Source organism: Haemaphysalis longicornis, unplaced genomic scaffold (genome assembly GCF_048455015.1).
Source record: "Haemaphysalis longicornis isolate Haplotype H1 unplaced genomic scaffold, Haemaphysalis longicornis Haplotype H1 scaffold_3, whole genome shotgun sequence".
Taxonomy (NCBI): domain Eukaryota; kingdom Metazoa; phylum Arthropoda; class Arachnida; order Ixodida; family Ixodidae; genus Haemaphysalis; species Haemaphysalis longicornis.
Genome location: NW_027526335.1, coordinates 213,437,381 through 213,458,888, shown reverse-complemented (window position 1 = coordinate 213,458,888; position 21,508 = coordinate 213,437,381). Strand labels below are relative to the sequence as shown.

Here is a 21,508-nt window from a genome sequence, read left to right as displayed (position 1 = left end):
GGAGTCGAGCTTGACGAATGCGGGAATCAGCGACATCGGTGTGCTCCACGGTTATCAGTCATAGCGCTTCGCTGCTCTTACGCGTCACACAAGCGACGGTCGCGGCCGTCTTTTTCTGTGGTCATGCCAAAAACTTGTAACATAGCAGCAGACGATAGCGTGGCGGCGGTGGCGGCCAGGAAGGTGATAACGCAACAAAGCTTGCATTGAAGCAGAGCCCAACTATGTCACTAAAAGCGATTGAAAGAAGTAAAATAGATATGGTAAAAAAAATTGCGTGATGTTCTTTAGCTCGACATCCGCCTTTCGCTCGCTATTGGATCAACGTTACTCGATTGCCTTGTGGTGTAGACGCCAATTTTGACCTGCAGAACTGTGTTTCTCTTGCCAGCCTCAGCTACCGTCTTAATTTTTATAGCACGTGCCAAGTGTTTTTATATCTTTTATGCGCAATATTTGATACCTTGGTTGTGATATTTATGAGTGAAGCGTCAAATTACACTGCATGTCGTCAGAGCTGTACGTGTATCACGTCACTGATTGCTTACGCAAAAAACATGGCGAATTGCCTGGGAGTTTGTGCAGTCGAGAATAGGGCCCTGGCACACCAAAAAAGAAGGTTCATCTAAAATCCTTTGTAAAATTCGTGCTGCTTTTATCTGCCGACCACCCTCCCCATGACTTCCCTATTTCTTCATGGTGGTCAGCGCGAATGGAAACAACACACAAAGAAGAGAATAGACGACATAGGCGCTGATTTTTTTTAGAATAGACGTTCGTGCTGACCACCATGAATGCTATCCAACTCGCCGAATTTGCTACCTTGTTACAGTTCCCTATTTCTTCCTTATCTCTCTCTTCGCTCACTGGCGACCTCTCGTCCTCCTTTTCTGGATTATCATCATCATCATCTAGGCATTACAGACCCTTCGCAAAATGGCCTGGGCACCAGTGGAGTAGCAGTAAGCCATTCCGGCAACACTGTGCACCGCCACCATGAAGGAAGTGGAAACAGCAAAAAGGCAGCAAACGCAGAGCAGCTAATGCACGCTGCAGTGTAATAATGCCATGTGCTTCTGTTAAGTTTTTTCCCACAAGTGGGTGGGGAAATAACCTTGCTGCTCTTCCTTTATTTGAAGAGCCGCCTATTCTGGACTTTTGATCGATGAAGTCGTCGACTGACAGACCCTACAAGATCCTATAATTCCTGCAAGGAATACAGGCGTCTGGGATGACGAACAGCAGCAAACGAATGCAGGATTTGTTACTAAGAACGAATAGCCTTACCGCTGCCTACTTGTTTAGTTGTCGAGTTTTAATTGTGTTTATTCGATGCGCCCTTGCCCCGTCGTAGTGGCGGCTGTCTGCTATGAACGGACTATGAGGCATCCGCTCTTTGCTGAGCCCTCTGGTGGCGCCTGTTCAAACTTCCTAAACCACTCGCGGAAAGGACGAAATTATACATAAATACACCAATCTTGTCTCCACGAAACGCTCTGAATAAACTTTCGTTGCCTTGCAGACAGTGAAATATTGTCCCTCTTCTCTCTTGATTGCTGCGATCCATTTTCTTCGTCCATACGTCAGTTGGAAACTCGTGATAGGACGCATGCAAATAAGCTATGCAAGTGACGTATCTTCCACCTGTATCATATTCGCAGTACATTTCTTGCATTGCGTCCGGGGGTTTGTACTTACATCGATATTTTATGGAAAAGCAGGATTCTAATTCAGTTCGAGCACAGTGTGTTCGCTGCACTGTATGTGCCATTAACATCACGAGAGAACGAGATTCACATAACGTAAAGACCAAAAATCAAGTCCCCGACGGAATTCCCGATCTAGTGCCGTTGAAATGTCAAAACAAGCAGAAGCGAAACACGCCTGCAGGCTCCAATTCGCCTGCACCGAAACAACTCTGCTGCCTGAATGTTCGGCGCTAATAACGGTGGCAGTCGTGACCGGCATGTGAAACGCAGCTCTCACAATAGCGCATAAAAAAGACGCATTGCCCTGAGATTGTCAAATTACGTACACACCAAACTAAGAATGTACCGTTTGCCCAGCATCACTGCACGTAAACGTACTGCTTGCAAAGAGGTACGCAGCAGTTTGTGGGCATCGTGCCTTGTAATGCTACAAGAGCACTTGCCGCGTACACAAAATAACCAAAAAAATCTCTCGATGAGACTGCGGAATGGTGAAGTGATGGGCCAGAACATGTACCCGCAACAGCGTTCCTGCACGACGCTTCCTTTATCATGGCGTCATCGCATTAACAACCAGCATTGCTACTGCGAAGTGTTCAGTGTGGCCCGCCTTTTTTAGTCTCTAGTACAAACCTAGACAAGTCTGCAGTTGTCCCTTATGCCTTGTTAAGGGGAAAAAAAAAAAAAGAACATCACATGTGGAAATGTGCATCACATGTGCACCCAGCAGTGCACAGTCAGGATTTCTAACCTAGAGGGTGTTGACCACAGCTGCTCAGCATCATCAACCTCATTATGCGTGTTGTTACTACCACGGTGAAGTCTGCTCAATGCCCAGTGACATAGGGCCCACCCCAAAAGTACTTTTCTCGTGCCTTCCAGCTGCATACAAACGGTGCGTGACAGGTAAACCTGTCGCCACAAGTGACGGAAGCTGGCACGTTTCCGCAGCAATTGCAAGTGCTTAAACCGTGGTACATCTGGTGCTCGAAAGTAATTTCAACTTGTTGCAGAAGATATAGCTCACTCGAGTACTTAGCTGGTTACTTCTCATTTTCAGCAAGACACACCATCATGTGTCCGAGTTTGCCAAAACAAGTGTCTCTTTGCATTTTAAACCCTCAAAATAGTAGTACTTGCAACGTGTTCGATGCTACTGTCTCTGCCTCAATTCTGGATAACAGAGGGGGAGGGGAAGGCAGAGGGCGTGAGTTCACCGCACCTCTTTCTCCTCGAGCTCCTTCTGCTTGCGGGCTATCTCTTTGCGTCGCTCCTCAAGGCGCTGCTCCATCTCGAGCAGCTCCCGCTCCTCCTGCTCCATCTGCCGCTGGCGCTCCGCCCGCTCACGCTCCCGGTCCCGCTCCCGGTCCGATGACGGCCGCTGCCCCCCCGCCGACCTGTCCGACCTGTCCGACCCGGCGGGCCGCTTGCCGTTGATGGCCGGCGTGGAGGAAGAGGCCGACCTGTCCGACCTGTCCGACCCGGCCGGCCGCTTGCCATTGATGGCCGGCGTGGAGGAAGAGGAGGAGGAGGAGGGCTGGCTGCTGGACTCTTTCCGCTTGGCCGGGGGAAACTTGGAGGGCACCTTCACACCCTGCGGGACACCCATCACGGTCGGCATAAGAGATGGCGGGAGCAGCCTGTGCTCTGTCCTGGACCCTTTCCATCAGAAAGCAGCACAAGGAATATAGGTGCAATTTGAACAGGTTGAACTCTACACGGGCACAAGAGGGAGGAAGTAGACAGTGCTGTGGTCTGCCTACGTCCTTCTTCTTGCGTCGTGTCGAGTTTGCGCTACTTCAAGATATTCAAGAGCCACCACCAAGTAGCCCTATCATCGATTCTTATACAGAATAGCTGCAAGTCACCCAGCAATCCCAGGGTGTGCGGACAAAGCGTCACCGCCATCCTGCAGGTGGTAAAATGTCCCCCACCCCGTCGGCAATCTTTGGCCTTGCCTTTTGAGGTCAGTCACCCCATGCGACAAGAACTTGTTTTCTTCCCTCTTACCGAAATCCACTTACAGCAGTTACATGATAACGGAAGACGTTAAATATTGACGCTGCTGAGGAGGAAGTGAAAAATTCCTGCGCTACGCAGACACACACGGGAATCAAGTGGGTGCCAACTGAATTCCTGCTTTGTTGCCAGGCAAAAAACAGACCAACAGACCAAGTCCACTTCAAGTGTGAGCCGCGCCTCACACGAAACGCGGTGAATTCGCGGGCACCGCGTTGTTTTCTATGAACTCCACCTTTCGAGTGGCGCAACTTCCCGTAACAGATCAAACTAAATGTAAACCTAGCCACCCCAATAACCAAAAGCACGGTAGAAATCTGTGAAGAGCGGTCTGCCTGAACTAGAGTGAACTAGCCTGAACTACGAGCAACTGCTTCGCCCGCTGGCCATGTTTTCCGATCCTCACCATACCAAGATGGCGGCGCCCTGTATACGTACGTAATAGGCAGTTTTAGCATATTGTTACCGTGTTTACGTTACCGTTTACCGTGTTACCGGAAGCCGCTGGCGAAGGTGAAGCCTGTGCCGGTAAGTTACCGTTCGCGGTAACTCTCGCGCTGCGCAGTCGACTATCGCAAACACGGTAAACGGTAACGTAAACACGGTAACGATATGCTAAAACTGCCTAATGTCGTTCCGGAGATACGGCGCTCAGAAAATTGCCGTTTTGTCATTAACTTAAAACAAGTTTTGTCGCCTCAGTAAGCATTAGTATTTTTGAACAGGACTTTGCAATGATTTTCGATGGGAAAGCTTTAAAAAAATACAGAATATAACATGTGCAACCCAACATTGTGACTTCCGAAAAAAACTATTTCGGGGACCATTTTACGCGGGTTTTTTATTGAATGATCAGAAAATTAATTTTTACAAAGAGCATCACTTTGGGGGTAATGGAAAATTATGTGGTCAGTAAGCATTTTTTTCACTGAAACTGATGGGAGCGTTAAAATCGTTGGCTCTCAGACTGTTTTGGAGCAGTTTGGCGCAATTTCGCCAATTTTCAAGCTTTTGGAGCAGCCTGGTGCAGGAAAACAAATTTGTATCAAATCTGCGCAATATGCGCAGCTGTCTCACCCCTGTGTGCAGCTAGTGCATGGCTGAAGAAGTGTGCAGGTGTCGTGCCCTCCCCTCCCCCTTCCCCCTTACCTTCCTGTGGAGCTCCTCCTCCATGCGGCGCTCCTTCTCCTGCTTGGTGAGGGGCCGCGACTCCTCGGGGCGCGGGGGCGCCAGCCGCTCGATGACCACCGGCTCGTGCTGCTTGGCGTTGGCCAGCTGCAGCAGCGTGTGGTAGTCCACGATGGGGGGCGGCCGGGGTCCCCTCGGGGCCGGAGGGGGGGCCTTCTTCTTCTCCTCCTCCCCCTCCGACCCGCTGCCCGTGTAGAGCGCGTACTTGCGCTTGCGCCGCTTCTTCTCCCCGGGCTCTGGCTTCTGCGGCTGCACGGTCAATGCAGGGGACGGGCCAATGAACGAGTGAACGAGTGAACGAATTTGTTTTGCTTGAGACAGGGATGGGGGAAGAAGGGAGACGCAAGATTCAGAGACGGCCTCAACCCTAGTCCCTGCCCCCTCTGGGTGCTTCTCTCTTCTGGCTCAATGCGGCCCCTAGAGCATAATCTGAAACCACAGCGGCACAACTGGGTGTGCCACATTGTACGAGGGGGGGCCACTCGTTCAGGCGCACCTCTTTAGAAGCCACCCGAGAGCAAGTGAGGCCACTTCGAAGCCCATGGGGAATCACACTTTACAGTTGTTACCTGGGTGGACCCATTTCCCTACAAGGTTTTGCCTGATCCCATTGCTAGCCGAGACAATCAGCACACTGTTTAACTCTTTCAGTACGGCGCCATAGGTGTCCAATGATTTCAAACGTCCCGCGAAAGCTAAAAACGGCGCCTGGTGGACAACTAACGACATCTGGCATATTTATTGACAACTCATTTTTCGATTTTATTATGTTTTGTTGATATTTCACTTGCAGAGACCGCGCCAAGAGTGAAATTTGAGCTCGCGGTAGTGGCTAGTTGTGTGAAAACGGCGTCCGCTGTATTTGGGCTGTATTTATAAACAAAACGGGCTTCCTATCTGACGACTGCGGCTTTACACACTGATGTGTAGGATCTGGACAACATACGGTAGAGATATTTTGCCAAATGCAGTTCGTCATATCGCGTTATCACCTTCATGATAGCCTGGCACTCGTGTCAGATTACCGCTACGGAGCGATGCGCGACACCCCTCAAGAGCGCTGGATTTTTTTTTCTCTGGTTTTTTACCACTAAAGTGAAAAGGATTTCGTGTCCAAACACAAAAAAGTGTGCTCGATGCATGACCGACTTACGCTCGAGTGGCTTCGAGGAGTGCCACAGCCGTCAGTTCCACTCGGTTGACGGGCCCACAAAAATACAAAACTTGGTGTGCAGTGTTGATATATACCGTAATTACCCGATTGTAACGCGCCCCTGATTCTAACGCGCACCCAATTTTCCTGGCAAAAAAAAAAAAAAAAAAAAAAAAACCTTGCACTTCCGATTGTAACGCGCACGGAAATTGACCAAGAAAAACGAATGCGGGAGAAATGGGCGATTTATTTCCCGAAGTAATCTCACTCCTCATCGCTCTCCGCTGACCACAACATCTCGTCCTCGGTGCTGTCAAGCGCATTCGCGATGCCACACTTCTGAACGAACATTCAACCATGGTCGATGGGATCGTAGCCCACGCCTCGCACGCCCATCCCGCGAGCTTCTCCAAAGGCGCACGCTTCAGCCGACCGCTCGTTTTGAACGCGTGAGAGCCACTGCTACCATTGCTGTTATCACGCGCGCAAGTGGAACGATTTGACGATTTGTGTGAACGCCGATAGAAAAGCCTAAGCGCCTGTTTCCTGCGTCCAAAAAATCGTTTCTAGAAGCTTTGGCGCCATCTTGAGATGGCGATGGGTGGGACAAAATTTCCGCTGTTTCGGCAGTTTCGGTTTCGTATCCGATTCAAAGCGCATGCGTTTTTACGACCTATTTTTTCGGAAAAAAAAGTGCGCGTTAGAATGGGGTAATTACGGTATATTGAATCATAGGTGAGAAATGTAGGAACAATTTGTATATCTTAGAATTCCTAAAATAATTTTTAGGCTCAACACAATCGCCTATACACGTTGCGTGTATACTTTTTTGTGCATTTTTTTCTGATTATTTGACTAATAAACTGTAAGTAATTGTACCTTTCACAAAACTGCTGGTATGTGTTTGTAAGAGCAATCTATAAGCTACAATTACATGCTTAGCAATGCTAAATGTGTCCACTAGCTCGAGAGAAAAAAATGGTTTTGTGGAAGCACTCAAAATCGGCCGTTTTTCCGCCGTAACGAAAGAGTTAAGCAGTAATGTGAAAGACGGGGCCAAAACATTCACATGTCTCGAGATTTTTGTACAAAACAACGCAAGAAGGCCGGAAAAGTCCTGCCAAAGAATCAAAGCCTTTTCGCTCAAATTAAGACACAGAAATAGACTCGGTCTTGCCACGTAGTTAGACGAAACGACAACCAGTGGACCACCAGCCTAACAGAGTGGATTCCGAGAGATCGGGGCAAGAAAACGAAAAAGACCGCTGGCTCAATGGAGGGAACACTCCTATCTCGATGGCCTGTGTTCTGGCTGGGGAAGCAAGGGACACTCTAAACACAAATCTGTCACCAAATTGTCATTCATCAGAGTGCTACACGGGAACTATGGTAATGAGGCTGCTTTGACGCTACACAGGAGCACTACGAATGTACAATGACATTTCTGAGACTAATGTCCGACTTCACATAAAGGCTGTCAATGGGACTCGTATGGTAAGCGCCTGAGGCTAACCAGATTCCAAGGAGGCAAATAGTTTTGAGCACCTGCAGGGACGATTTTGACAATGATCTTATGCAAGTCAATTTTCGGCAGCTGAATGCGTGGTACAAAAGCTTGCTTTTTGTCAAGTAAAATGCTACGTCCAACGATCTTATGCATTCGATTTTCAGTTGCTGAATGCGTGGTACTAAAGCTTGCTTTTTCTCAAGTGAAATATCCAAAACTTGTGCTGATTTCACCCTACGATTCTGATTCGTTTGAGTGTGCCACATGGCTCTGATGGGTTGCCTCAGTGCCTTGAAAATACGACAGAGGGGCTTTTGCCGGTGCTCAGTCTAATAACATTTTCGTTCACCCATTTTGATAGCCTATTCACTCAATGTTAGACCTGCCTTTCACAAACAGCTACATTACAACACTGAATACTCATCTAGATGTCATCCACAAACAGATCATGATAAAGAGCGTGGAAAGACAGTTTTCAGACAATTCATTTTGACAATAGAGTGGGACTAAGCACACCTCCCTGCAGAATGCCAATCGCATGTGTAAACGTTTCTGATAAAAAAACATCAACCCGGACTCAGAAACTAAAAGGGTTAGACAGCTTCCAATGAAGTTTTATACGTTTCCACAAATTCCAAACCAGTGGAAATGGAGTGAAAATATAAAATTTCACGGCACCCCATTGTATTGCATACTTCATCCAAGTCCAAAAATGCCGACACGTCTTAATGTCTGTAGACAAATGGATCTTGTACATAAGACTCAAAAGGCCACATGGTTGTCATTTTTGAAAGTGTGCACCTCACAAGCTGCCTGACAACTGCCAGGAGTGTGCCATGAAATCTTAAACAAGCAGGAAGTGCCTGTTGATCATTCCCCCCAACAGTTTACACATGCAACTTGTTTAGGCTTTCGGCCTATGGCTGCTAGCTAGGCATGGGTCATTTCCTAAGCCAACTGTGTGCTCCGTTACTAAGTTTCTTGTCATTGGGATTTTGAATATTTTCAATTGGATATTGAATTTGGGTATTGAATGACAGTATATTATTGTCCAATATAAATAGCTTATGTGTGCTTGATTAACACAAAAAGATTAGGCCTTTTCATGCTTTCATTGTGCAAAAAGAGTTCTTTACTTGTTTGCTTCTATTTCACACCTTGCACAGGTTCACTGGAGATTTTAAAGTGTACTTGCGGTGAGTGTACTTGCAGCGAGTGTACTTGCACACTTGAACTGTTAACCGCTGCACTGTGAACGGAGGCGGCAACACTGAAGAGGCAAAGGCCTGCCCGTACCTCTGCCCCGTCACCCCCCGAGTCCCCCCCGCTCTGGGAGGACTTTCGCTTGCGCTTGCGCTTGTGGGGCAGGGCCTCCTCCTCCTGCTGGAGCTTGATGCGGGCCTTCATGCGCTCCACCTTGTCCGTCAGCATCTTGCGCCGCAGCTCCTCCTCCCGCTTGCGCCGCGCCTCCTCCTCGTCCTCCGTCAGGCGGATGCGCCCAAAGTTGTTGTCCTTGGTGCGCGACGCCATCACCTGCATTTTTGTGAGGGGAGGTCTCAACCCACGAAGACGACCCTAACAGTCAATCTGGGGACCCCGTATGGTTAACACGATCCTGTGCCAATGCTCCAAGCTCCAATTTCCCAGAGAGGGTAAAGACAGTCTACAGCAAGTGGCTCCTTCACTGGATAATCCACACACACACACACACACACACAAAAATCTTTTTGCCTTGAATTACTAAGCCTGAAATTTGCAGCTCTCAATGTGAGAGCTGAAATTCTGGAGCACAGTGAGCACCCCCATGATCACCAAAATACAGCTGATCATCTGCCGTGCCTCTCTTGTCACTTTTCCAGGCCAGGGCATGTCATTTGCCACCCATGTTTCACTGGCACAGTGGAAAGAGTGGCACGCACATCACAGTTTTTGGGTTTGCACAGGGTCACCACGCCCCAGGCATTAAAAATGCATCGATGCAGGTAGCTAGACTAGACAGAGGTACACAGAGCCTGTTTAGCCGACAAGATCCCATTAAACAGCTCAGGAACAAATCGTGAGCAGCTCTCACCTTGGCCCGCTTGTTGGACTTGGCATTCTGGGCACGCAGCTCCAGCAGCTTCTCCTTCTTCTTCTGCTCCTCAATCTCTGCGCAGACACACACAGGCCCACCCCAATGCCTCTACGCTGGAAACTAACGAAAAAATCCCCCTCCATGTCGTCACATCGCACGCTAGTTCTCAAGACACCTAGGCTGTGGATTGCACAAGTTGCAGACAACCCGCTTTTATCCCATAAAGCAGCTTTCTAGGAATGTGTGACACCTTCTGTTGTCAAACTACCCCCACAATTGTACCTAAGTCAATTAGAACAGAAGCCAAGTGCCGCATAGTTGCACAAAACTTCTGCCCTAGGTTTAAAGAGGCACTGAAGGTCAACCTGCCAAAGTGTAAAATTGTAGCTTCATTACGGAGTTTAATCCATGCAACCTGTTATTTGACCATTCAGCAGAAGCCTTGGTCTATCCGTGACGGGCAGCACAAGTGCTGTTCTTGAACGGCCTCTGCCGATTTTCAGCCCTCTCATGGTTGACACCAACTCTGCGTACTCGGCCACCAGGCTAAGCGCGCTAGCAACCTGCGAGCCCAATGCACTCACGCCTCTGGCGCTCCTCCTGTTCCTTGCGCTGCAGGAAGGCCCGAATGGCCGCCGACTGCACATTGCTGCGCGGCTCCTTCTTGGCCGGGGCCACCTCCGTGCTGTACCGCTTGGTCGCCTTCTGCACAAGACAGAGCGAGAGGGACCGGACAAGTCATCCACATCCGACCCTTCTCCGGGCCTCCATTGCGGGCAAGGAGCTCACTCCACGAAACAACCTGCACAGCACCATGGGCAGGGGGAGTAACCATCCTGGCTTGTCCAACCTCTCACACACACACATGCCAACAATGAACAGGACAAACGCAACCACATTAGTTTAAGTAAACCCTTAAAACAGCACTGGCAAGACTTAGTGCTGGATGACAAGAAGGACTGCATCCTAAGCCAAAACAACTGCCTCTCCATTAGTAAGCCCCATTTATAACAAAGACCATTCCAAACGAAGCCGTTAGGCTCGGGGGTGAGCATGCAAGGTTCGAGGCAGTTGCAACAGCTGGGACCAACTTTCCCTCCTACACTGGAGGTGGACAACCCTGCACAAGCTGTCGGGTGGCTTCCCCTGCGTGCTTCATCACTTTTCCTACCGGCCCCATTACTAGCTTAAGGGGGACTTCTTGGTTGAACCGAAATTTCCCACCTTGCTTCTTTTTAACTGGCAATTGATGTTCTGTTTGTGTATAAACAGAATTTTCTCATTTTCTTCCCTCTCTCAATGATGCCAAAGAGCATGTCCTGCATCCCGAAGAGCGACAGCCCACAACGCAATTCAAATTACCAAGAATTGTGCGGCCACCCATGAAAAAACGTAGAACATACCAGTGCAATTCCCCAGCATGCCCAAGTTTTACAATAGAAGCGCAAAAATTTTAGCATTGCTGTGGCTAAAATTTTCACTGAATGCTTGCAGCACGCATGTGCACGTTTCTGGTGGCACTTTGTACCTTCCAATCTTTTGATTTAGGCAGCCAAAATTTTCGCTCCAGTTCCTCTCCACGCCTAGATATAGGCCTAACACAGACAACTGACCCAAGGATTTCAGTTAAAGTAACGAACTTTTTGAACATCTATATGGGCAGTACTCAGGGTGAGGGACGACAAAGGTACAATATCAACATGCACTTGTCTGCGTCACTCTTCCATTGTTCCTTGCTTTAACTCTCGGCTTAGACATCAAGCACCAACTCGCCCATAAGTTTACCTTCATAGTAACAGAGAGAAGAGGATGGAAAGCAAAAAGGATTATGATCATGAAGCCGCTGCTTCACTCAGCCACACCATAGATCCAGGGCACTAGTTTTTTACAGCATATCTATTCGGCAATTGGGCACTAATGCTTTCTTAACCACTACATCATACGGAAGGCTTAGGTGTCCTTGTAAATCATTTGAAAGGCACCTCCAGCCTCAATTATGAAGCCGACGGTCGCTTTTCCTTGCCGTACACTTAAAGGACCACGCAGACAAAACATAAGTTTGGTTCATTCGAAAGACTGCTTTGTTGGAATCATACCGACACCACTTCTGAGGCAAACTACACTCAAACAAGCTATATAATTAGGAAAAAAGGGTATGGCCATGCGACCCACTAGCTCATTTCCCGCAACAGAACCTATGATGTCACATGCCCTGCTGTGCGATGGGCTGAAGCAGCAAAAGCAAACGCAAATTATGCAGGGCTTATAAGTTTGCCGAACGAGCTATTTGCACTTAAATTTAGAGCACGTTCTTTTTACAGCAGTAAGAGTGGTGGGGTAAACAGTGAAAGTTACGAAAGTACACATAAACATAGATATACCGATGCGTACTGCTGTCGGTACTGCGTGCACTATCCTCGTTTTAGCTGCACAGCAGTGCGGCGCTTTGGGGTTGTCTCAGATGACACTGGCCGATCTTATGTGACCATATTTGTCGAGCGAACACCATGTTTCATGAAACGATTACTTTTTGAAGTAACAAAAACAAGCCGGGGGCAAATACGGTCACAAACAAAGCAAAGGCAGAAAAAAGAGTTTGGCACAGTATGGTGGCGCCATCTAAAAAGACTGATGGTAAACAAAACTCGGCAGTCACCTTCAGAGACTTATGGCGCACTACGTTTCGCTTGAAGACCTGTTCTTGTGACGTCACGAAAACACATGATTTAGCAGGAGAATCAAAATTTTAGCTTAAATTCAATGACTTCTCGGTGAATCGTTTCTCGGTGTGACATTGTTTGCTTCCGGACAAGCGCTGGGGACACTATAAAACCCAAAACTGTTCAAATAAAACAAACTTGCATTTTGTTTGCATGGCCCCTTAAAGGCCAACTGCATTCAAATTTCACCTCGGCCAAATTCACTTTGAATGTACAGTACGTACCACCAAACCAACTGGGACATGACTCGTAGCCCCGTCAAACACTTGGTTAATTAATTAGAAGCATTTAGAATAGCTTCGTCGCAGGCGAAGCTGCACTTGGTGGATTGAAGGTTCGCTTCAGCCGGCCAGCCAAGCGCGGCCGCTTGCTTGCCGGATGGGTCGGCTGGAGAGTCGCTTCAGCCTGGCCATAATGGCTGCGCCCTCCTCAATTTTGGTTTCAAAATTATTTCCGATTTTTTATGGTCGTTTGCGCCGCAGATATGCATACTTCAGCTGCCATATTTTGTATCTTGCAGTATTTTTAGGCAGACTATGAAAATAGTGTTTTCAAGAGGTTGAATTTTTGAGTGCAGTTGGCCTTTCAGGCACAGAATTTTTCTTCTACCCTAGTACAGAAATTCTTTTAAAAATGGGGCTGCATTTGAGCATGTTATCTTTCTTGCATCAACTGGTCACACGAAAGGCCATAACCATTACGGTGGTGGCCAATACAAGATGGCAAAGGAAGCGAGACTGGCGAGAACCCCTCATGTGACAAGGAAATCTGGCGGAAGAGGGGGAAAGGGACTCAGCCACTGCAGCGAAAGGCCTTCGTTCTGTAGTGACAGAAGAAAGGCTACCAATGCATCGTGACAAGGTGTGGGCTTAAATAATCAATACACGCTAAGGCAATCTCTCTTGGCTACTGGTTCTATTCGAGCAAAATAAGTCAGCCTCAAGCATAAACAAGTCCAGAAGGCTCGTCTCTGCAATGAGTCGTGGCACCCACAGTTTTTAACTTTGAGCTTCGATGCACACTGGCTTAGATGAACCTGAGCAATAGAAGACAGCTCTCTGTTTTTCATTAATCTCCGTCCCACAGTAGCCATTTTGTTACCCATGTGGTACAACTGTTGTCGGTCCTCCACACCGCATGACCAACAAACGTGCTTAGTAAGACCCCAGGCTTCTGCCCAAGGAGTATGCAATGGTTGCATGCAATCCTTTTCAGCGACTCTCCAAAATTAATGTTAATTCCCTCGGAATCTTGAATGCACCCAGCGTATGCAAGCTCAACACAAGATGTTTAATGTGTGAGCATGACTTGTGCGTTTTTTTGGCTTAGTTTGCAAAAAAACCATATTATTTCGAATAGCCACAAAAGAAAGCTACGAACATGTCACAATTTCCATTGTCCACAAACATGGGAACGCACTGGCCTAATGTTACCATTGGCTATGACGCGTCATGTGAAGGATGGTGGAAAGGATGAGATATAACCAGCTGAGCTGCTGCCCCAACAGAGGGAGGGGGGAAGGGCAAGTGACAGGTGTTAGGCCTAATGTCATGTTATCAACCAGTACCTTGCATGCCATTCGGGCCTCCGAGTTTTCTATTTCTTTTTTTCCATGTTTACAATCAGCCCTAATAACCTGTACATCCAATTTTTCTGGTATTCCATCACCACAATTTAAAGGCTGCCTCATTGCTTGGCTGTTTATCCTTGCTTTAGATTGCTTAATACACTATGCAGATCAGTCTATTGCAGGTCTTCCCGGGACCCACTTGACGGAAGTAGTTTTCGTCTTTTACCTCAATCAGAAGAACTGCCACTGCAGCAAGAATCAGCATCGCAACACCTTAACCATTAGGCCACCGCAGCGAGTACCCCCTGAATAAGGCTGGTTGCAAGAACCACCCAGAAATTTCCACTGACCTAGCTCTGCTCTCTCTAACCAGCTACATTAAAAATGAGCAGATTTGCAAAATTTAGTCACATCTGTTTCTTAAGGCCTCACTAAAGTTCTGACAGGATTAACCATCAGGCACAGCTTTATAAACTTGAGTTCTATGGCATATCTGGTCAGCTCTACACAGTACACGTATGATATACTTTAACAATATTTCGTGCAGGATGTACCCCAAGGCTCAGTCCTAGGAGCTTTGCTTTTTATTATGTATATCAGTGATCTTTCAGAATTTTCTGAAAGAACTGTGATAATTGTGATAATTGAAATGATATTCAAAAAACTGTGATAATTGAGTTTTATACACAGATAACACAGCCATGCCATCTTCGAAAAAATACATTACTTTTATTTCGAAGTTGAATGTTGCATTAGCACTATTATGCAATGATGTATACTGAGCCACCAATCATATAAAAACTAATACCTGTGCTATACGAGCATTTGAAAGGTCATTTCAGTCGAATGACTTTCGAAATTTCAAATGCCATTCGAACTGGAGGGAGTTTCGCCTATCTACATGACAATTTTTAAAGGCAGTTGAAAGTTTCTGTATTTGCCCGCCACATCTTGGTGTCGCCGCTGCTGCCCTATTTCGTCATTGACAAAAATTTAATTTTAGAGTTAAAATGAGCAAAAAAAAAAACAATTAGCAATCAAGTTGATAATCTACAAGCGCGCACAAAACATGCACTGACAGCCGCCAGTCTTTTTTTTCTTTTTTTCGCAGCGCCGGTGTTGAGTACCAGGTTACCTTGTGATCGTAGAGCAATTGATAGAAAACAAGAACAAGTGAGAAGTTACAGAGATTGTGCACTTAAAACCTCAATTTTTGCTCAGAAATAATTGTTTTTGTAACTATGGCATGCAGAAACTGCTCCTGAGAGTACGGCCATTTGCATTTAAAAGGCTTTTGAGAACCTCAAGGATCATTGGTGGTGCTCTTTTTACTCAAGTGGCATTTCAACCAAAGGCCTTCGAAAAATGTCGTGTAGCAGCTCTGAGGTGTCATTTGAGTCAAAGGGCATTCGACTCAAAGGCCTTCGAAATGTTCGTGTTGCACGGGATAGTTTTACGGGCAAATGTATGCCAGTCACTCGTTAAATCAACATTTAAATTCCGGCCTCCATTCATTCATTGTTGCGACCTCCTGCACTTTGTAAATGTGCTAAAAAGAGAAGTATAGTTGCCATGACGTGACAATATAAAGCTTTTTTTTTGTGTGAGCCCCTATAGGTGCTCGTAACAATTTTTTACTTATGCATTAGTGTAATTTCAACAGGAATTTAAAAAAAGCACTAGGCATCTTTGGCCGTCATGTACACTTAATGTCCTTGTATAGTGTGCTAGCCAAAACTGTTTTTTTTTTTTTTGACGCAGTTAATAACCCGTTTTAAATTCGTCTCGTTAAGTCAAGGCACAAAACTTTCGGCAAAATTTCCTGGTTGCGTTTTTCCACCTAGCTAAAACCAACAAAAATTAACGTCAATTTTTCTTATTACCCGCTTCACGACCCCATCGAAATAAGCCAATAGGCCGAACGAAGTGGCCACCATGACTTGGAAATCAGTCTGAAGACAATTACACGCAGCCAGGTGACGAAATGGCCATGCTCTCACAGGTCGCTACCGGGAACCGACTACGCTCGATGAACGTCGCATGGCGGTGAAGGGCGACTGCCGCTGTACGGCAGCGCGCACGATCGAGCAGTAGCGACAACTAAAAATACGCTCCGGGTCAATCCTACCCCTTGCGTGGCCTGGTTCTGAGCCGTTATACTGACACGCACGTATTCTTCTCTTCGGCCCCGCGCCGTTGCGGCAGCAGCAGGACGAGCACGGAGAAAAGCTACGCATATCTGCTGGCCGCCAGAAACCGGAGCGTGCCTCGCACTCGGCTTTGGGTGCAAATGGTGCGGGCAGGAAAGCGGACCAGCTGACGGGACGGGCTGCTGCGTCGTAGCGGAACTAGCTCGGGGAGGACGACACGTTGGATGCACACATTTCACGGCCATGTGTTGACGGAGGCTGGTGCGCAGCACGCCAGCCGGAGCAGTGAGACATGCGTCGTTTGTTCGCCTGGCTCGCAACTCGGGCTCCTGGCCGATGACCACAGCCGCGGAATGTCGGAGCGCGACGCACGTTGCCCGCTGCTCCGCGGGAAATCAGCCTCGGTCGCGGGCCGAACGTACGCCTGAAAAGGCCGCACCTCGGGCACCACGTAGCCACCGCTCTGGGAGGGGAAATGCGCACGTCGAGCAGGCGGCAGCCGTCCCACATTGAAACACGGGCAGGCCACGGGTCTCTCACCTCGGCCGCCGATGCCGAGCGGTTCTTCTCGGCGACGTTGAGCAGCCGGCCGAAGTTCATGGTGCCCGACGGGAGGTGGCCGATCCTCTACGCGCCGCTCATTCGGCGAACGGCCGCCGACGCTGAACGGCAGGGATTTTTCTTTCACGCACGCACCTGAACAGCACAACACGGACACCCAGCAACGACGATGGACGCAACAAGGGCGGCCCTGGCGAATCCAGAGGCCGCCAAACAGCACTCTTTACAGGTAGCGCTAGTGAGAAGTCCATTTTTGAGTCAAAAAATTCTTCGACGTGTGTTGTTGACGTTAATTATAAAATTATATTACATTGTGCTCTGATATTACAAATGACGCATCACTGAGAAATAAAAAATATATCCGATTATTTTTATTTTGGAGAAAGAAAACCTGCTCCAAGGCGAAATTTAGGCGCGCATTTTAAAGGCACCGTGAGATGGTTTTGTTTGTGTCAGAAATCTGTTCTCTAGTTCTTGTAAAGCAAAGTCCAAAAAACGAGCGAATCCTGCTGACTCTGTCGCTGCTTAGATTGTCAAAGTAGCAAAGTAGCAACGGTTGTCGGTGGCTGTTCTTTTCCGGCCGGGCACACGTGCGTTGGTGGCTGGTAGAAAAAGCCCGGGTCATTTACGTGAAACCTGAGTAGAAGTGAAGCATGCAGTGCATAAGTGTATTCTTGGCAGTGGCGTAGCCAGGGGGGGGCTGACCGGGCTTCAGCCCCCCCCGAAATTTTTCCGGCCGTCGCCGGGCTGCCTGTATGCCTGGTACGCCGCCTGTGAACAAAGCTGCATATCCTTTGAAAGTGCCACCACGGCCTCCGCGATCGGCTGCCGGCGGCGCGCCGTTGCTCCGGCCGTCCCATTCGGCGCGTCCCCCAGCAAAAACCTGTAATTTGGCTAACTCCGCAACGCGCCGCGAGGTGGCGGTGTTAGCCGATGGTTCGGCAGCTCGCACCCACTCCTCTCTACGGCTTTGCGGGGCCTGAGTTGCTGCGTGTCTTCGCTGCCGGAATTCGCGTAACTGTGTTGAAGCTTTGTTTTTGCTGAGCTGACCAACCAAACGATCAGGTCATGAAGACCGCTTGTCTCAGAAGCTTCGAGTAATAGCACGGAAACCAAGATATGTCACTGTACGGCGAAAAGTTAATCGCGTTTTGCTTGTTGGGCTTGATTTGATCGGTGCAGGACATTTCGGAGCAGGGCGTTTTGGTGCGGACATTCCGGTGCGCGGACATTTGGGTGCGGAAACTTTTCGGCGACAGATTTATCGGGTGCATGCTTGCTTGTTGGAGCAGCCGTTATATTTTTTTCCGCGTAGGGTGGGTTATGGACAACAATAGAGAGCAGTCATTGCATTTTTATATTGACGCCGTGTTTGATTTTTGCCAGTTATTTTTAGAAATCGACCATTTCTATATTTTTGTTTGATACCTCGTTCAGGGTACACCTGCTATGCAGCCTACTGATTATTCGCGGGGAGGTGGGCGCAATTTTTATGTAGGTTGTGCTGTCAAACTAAAATGATTTTGTAAACACTGTTGTCGCCAGCATTTTTTTTTTCCATACGGACAAGTCTACGATATTGTCATGGAGGAAGAACGGGCCACTTTGAAAACAGCTGCAGCTTCTTTTTATCCTAAATACTGATAAAGCGCGTGCTGCTTGTGCGTACAAAGCAATGATTTTGCCTCATCTAAAACGTTGTCCTCTGTTCACGTGCAGAGCAAGGGATGATGAACATATGCTACCACCACTCTGTCCATAGTGATTGTGAGGTCACTGCTTGCCAATGTTGGTGCAACTGTCACGAACAACGCTGTATTCAGCAAAAAAAAAAAAAAACTGGTTTCCAAGCCCCTGCATCGCAAAGTGCTTCATGTGTAAATTATTCTGTCAGTCAAGACAAGCAGACCAGAAATGTACGCTTTCAAGGCATCGATGCCTTGAAAGCGTACATTTGTAAATATAAGTGCAGTGTACTTTGTAAATAGACGTTCAATAAACTATGCAGCTCTTGGACGAGCGTTAAGTACAGATTTGGTTCCCAATGTATACATACAAGTGGATATTGTCCAAAGCAAACACGAAAGCTGTCATCATTGCTTAACACATGGACATGTATATAATTGAAAATTTAAATGTCTTGGCTATTCATTCCAAAATAGGCAAAATTGGGCTTGCCTGTGGCCACCATTACGTTTAAGAATACAATGAAATCGGGGTACATCTGACTTCACGTTTTTTATTTATTGCGACTGAAATTGAAACCGTAACTTGCTTAACATTGATTGATTGATTTGATTGTAGGGTTTAACGCGCCGACGCAACGCAGGCGATGAGGCGCGCCGTAGTGGAGGGCTCCGGATTAATTTTGACCACCTGGGGATCTTTATCGTGCGCCGAAATCTCGTACACACGGGCGTTTTTGCTTTTCGCCTCCATCAGAAAAGCGACCGCCGCGGCCGGGAATCGAACCCGCGACCTCGTGCTCAGCAGCGCAACGCTAGCCACTGAGCCACCGCGGCGGGTAACTTGCTTAACACGCATGTGTAAAACAGATTGCCGCATCCTTGAGGCTATCGCTCAGGGTAACACTGCTTAAACGGGTTAATCCTAAAAATAGGATGGGTCCGCCTACCCAACAGCTGTTAATTCAAAGGATAGATAAAAGCACAGCCATTCGTCACGGGTATGACGCTCTAATAAACTGCATTGACCATGCAGATTATATAAAATATGTTATACGTTATAACGCGTTAAGTACGTTATAAAGCGAACTGAACGTCATTTAAGCGCCAGAAATTTTCTATTGGCAGCAGCGAATATTGTCCGTGCGTCGAGGGCGTCATGCGGCACATATTAAAGAAGTCGCATAGCTGCAATCCTAGCTAAAATAAATGCATTATCAGGTTCTATGTGTCGCTTTGCATCCATGACATTAGGTATGCTTTGTTTTTATTCAGATACAAAGCGCGAAAGCTGACGAAACGCCATTTCGAGGAGCGCGCTGCAGCATGCACGCCTTTCGTTTCAACCATCGGCTCCGCGCGCCGCGGTGCGGCGAAAAACGCGGCCACGCCCCCTTTTCAACTTACGCTCTCTCCGGGCGATTGGGACGGCCGGAGCAACGGCGCGCCGCCGGCAGCCGATCGCGGAGGCCGTGGTGCCACTAATAGAAGCATTCACGACTCAGTGTCTGCCCTACGCAAGGGTGTTTACACAAAACCACGGCCGGACTCGACTCTTTTTCCGCGCTGCGGAAAGGGAGTCGAGTCCGGCCGTGACAAAATGAAGCGCCTGAAGGGTGCGAACCGCTGAGGGATGATTGCGGAGGGGGGCAGCCCCGAAAGCCACGGCGCCTTGAGGTAAGCTCAGCACACGGGACGACAAAGGCATGCCTTGTGTCCCTTTGTGCGAGACATGTGGCAACACAGAGAATAATAGGCCGGCTGAGTCGTTCTCAGCAGAGGATATTGACTCGGCTGGGAAAGCAAGGAGTGGTGCGCACCTCGGTGTAAGATGTATTTTACACCGTGGTCCGCACTAACTCGCGGCGAAAAAAAAGAGGGACCGCCGGTAATTGATGGTTGAAGACTGGTACGATGCAGGCTCGAAAGGGAACAGACGATCTTTGTATGTTAAGCAGAACAACGTGCAAGCGGCGGTGGCTGACCACGGCCGCTCCATCTCCTAGAAAAGGGGAGATCAAGCGGCCGTGGGCACACATTCAAGACTCGTGCAAGGTAACTGAAGAATGCGATGGGGCTACGTAATGGATGAAACATGCAGTTTAGCTGGATGAATGTCGCTGGCGCGCAGAGGGTCTTTGCGAATGAGACACACAGCAAGGTATGCCCCTCTTCCTCGCGTCAGCCCTTCATTCTTCCTTTTTCACGTTTCTGTCGAGCCCGGGAGGGTTTTGTTGGAGTGGGCTCAGATTGCGCGCACTGAGTGTCCCCTTCCGACGGCGATGTTGCGACAATCAATTTCACCCCTGCGAGTAGGCAGCTTTGTTCGACGGTATTCTCCCCTAACCTAGGAAACTGGAAAACAGCGGGTCGACAAAAAAGGCGCGCTGCAGCTCCCCGAGCCAGTCCCAGACTTTATCCTAAATGTGAAGGCACAGCGGTCACCATGCCCTGCCACAGGCAGACGACGTCGCGACAGTAACAACGATCAGATGGCCATATTCTACCTCGATCACAACTAAAGCCCCTCCATTTCGTCCACGGCCGCTTTTTCTCTGGACGGCGGCTGCCCATAGCAGTGTATATTAAGGGCCTGAAACACAACGGCAATATGCCGCGAGAATAGAAGCGCCCCTGGTTTTGAGAAGCTCATGTTCCAAGTGCCAACACCCAAAAGAGGCCTCGAATTGTAAGTCATTTTCTTCCAGTGATTAATCCTTCCATGATCACTGATGTCTTTTGGTGATGGAGGTTGCATTGTACTTTAAGTTGTGCAGTGCAGATCAGTTATGAATTCTTTGATATTTAAATAATCATTTCTTTATATTTACACGATGCCCCAGTACCTTGCGTGTGCGAGCTAAAATTGGGTATTTCGTTTTATTTCGAATACAGTATTTGCGTTTGAATTGGTCGTTAAAAGCGCCCACGGTGGAGCGGATAGGTGATTTTTAATGAGGGAAAATGTAAATTCAACTCCTGTAAATGCCTAAATATTTTATTATGCACGAAGTAGGAGAGGGTTACTCAGAGTGTATTGGGACAGCGTTAGTATCAGTACATGAAGAGTGAAAAATATATTTGTTCTGGCTGCAGTTTTAATAGTTTGCTTTTACTGGGACGAAACTCCATGTGAGGTAGCAGCTGTCGCATTGTGTGCGCGTTATCGGGA

The 21,508-nt window shown here is 48.0% G+C and overlaps 1 protein-coding gene across 2 annotated transcripts in view; it reads right to left on the bottom strand.

Moving 5' to 3' along the window:
* The window catches only part of LOC144175961 (uncharacterized), a 33,369-nt gene extending 16,522 nt beyond the window's left edge, over nt 1-16,847 (bottom strand). The window contains exons 1-7 of one of the 2 annotated variants that reach the window (XM_077705039.1): nt 16,631-16,847; nt 10,235-10,355; nt 9,648-9,724; nt 8,873-9,109; nt 4,878-5,165; nt 3,173-3,303; nt 2,932-3,115 (exon numbers count right to left, since the gene is read on the bottom strand). In XM_077705039.1, coding sequence (XP_077561165.1) covers nt 2,932-3,115; nt 3,173-3,303; nt 4,878-5,165; nt 8,873-9,109; nt 9,648-9,724; nt 10,235-10,355; nt 16,631-16,690 — 1,098 coding nt within the window. In that variant the 5' untranslated portion in view covers nt 16,691-16,847. Of the gene's footprint in view, nt 1-2,931; nt 3,304-4,877; nt 5,166-8,872; nt 9,110-9,647; nt 9,725-10,234; nt 10,356-16,630 lie in introns of both variants that reach the window. The other variant, XM_077705038.1, reaches the window with a different exon arrangement.
* Nucleotides 16,848-21,508: the final 4,661 nt, after the last annotated feature.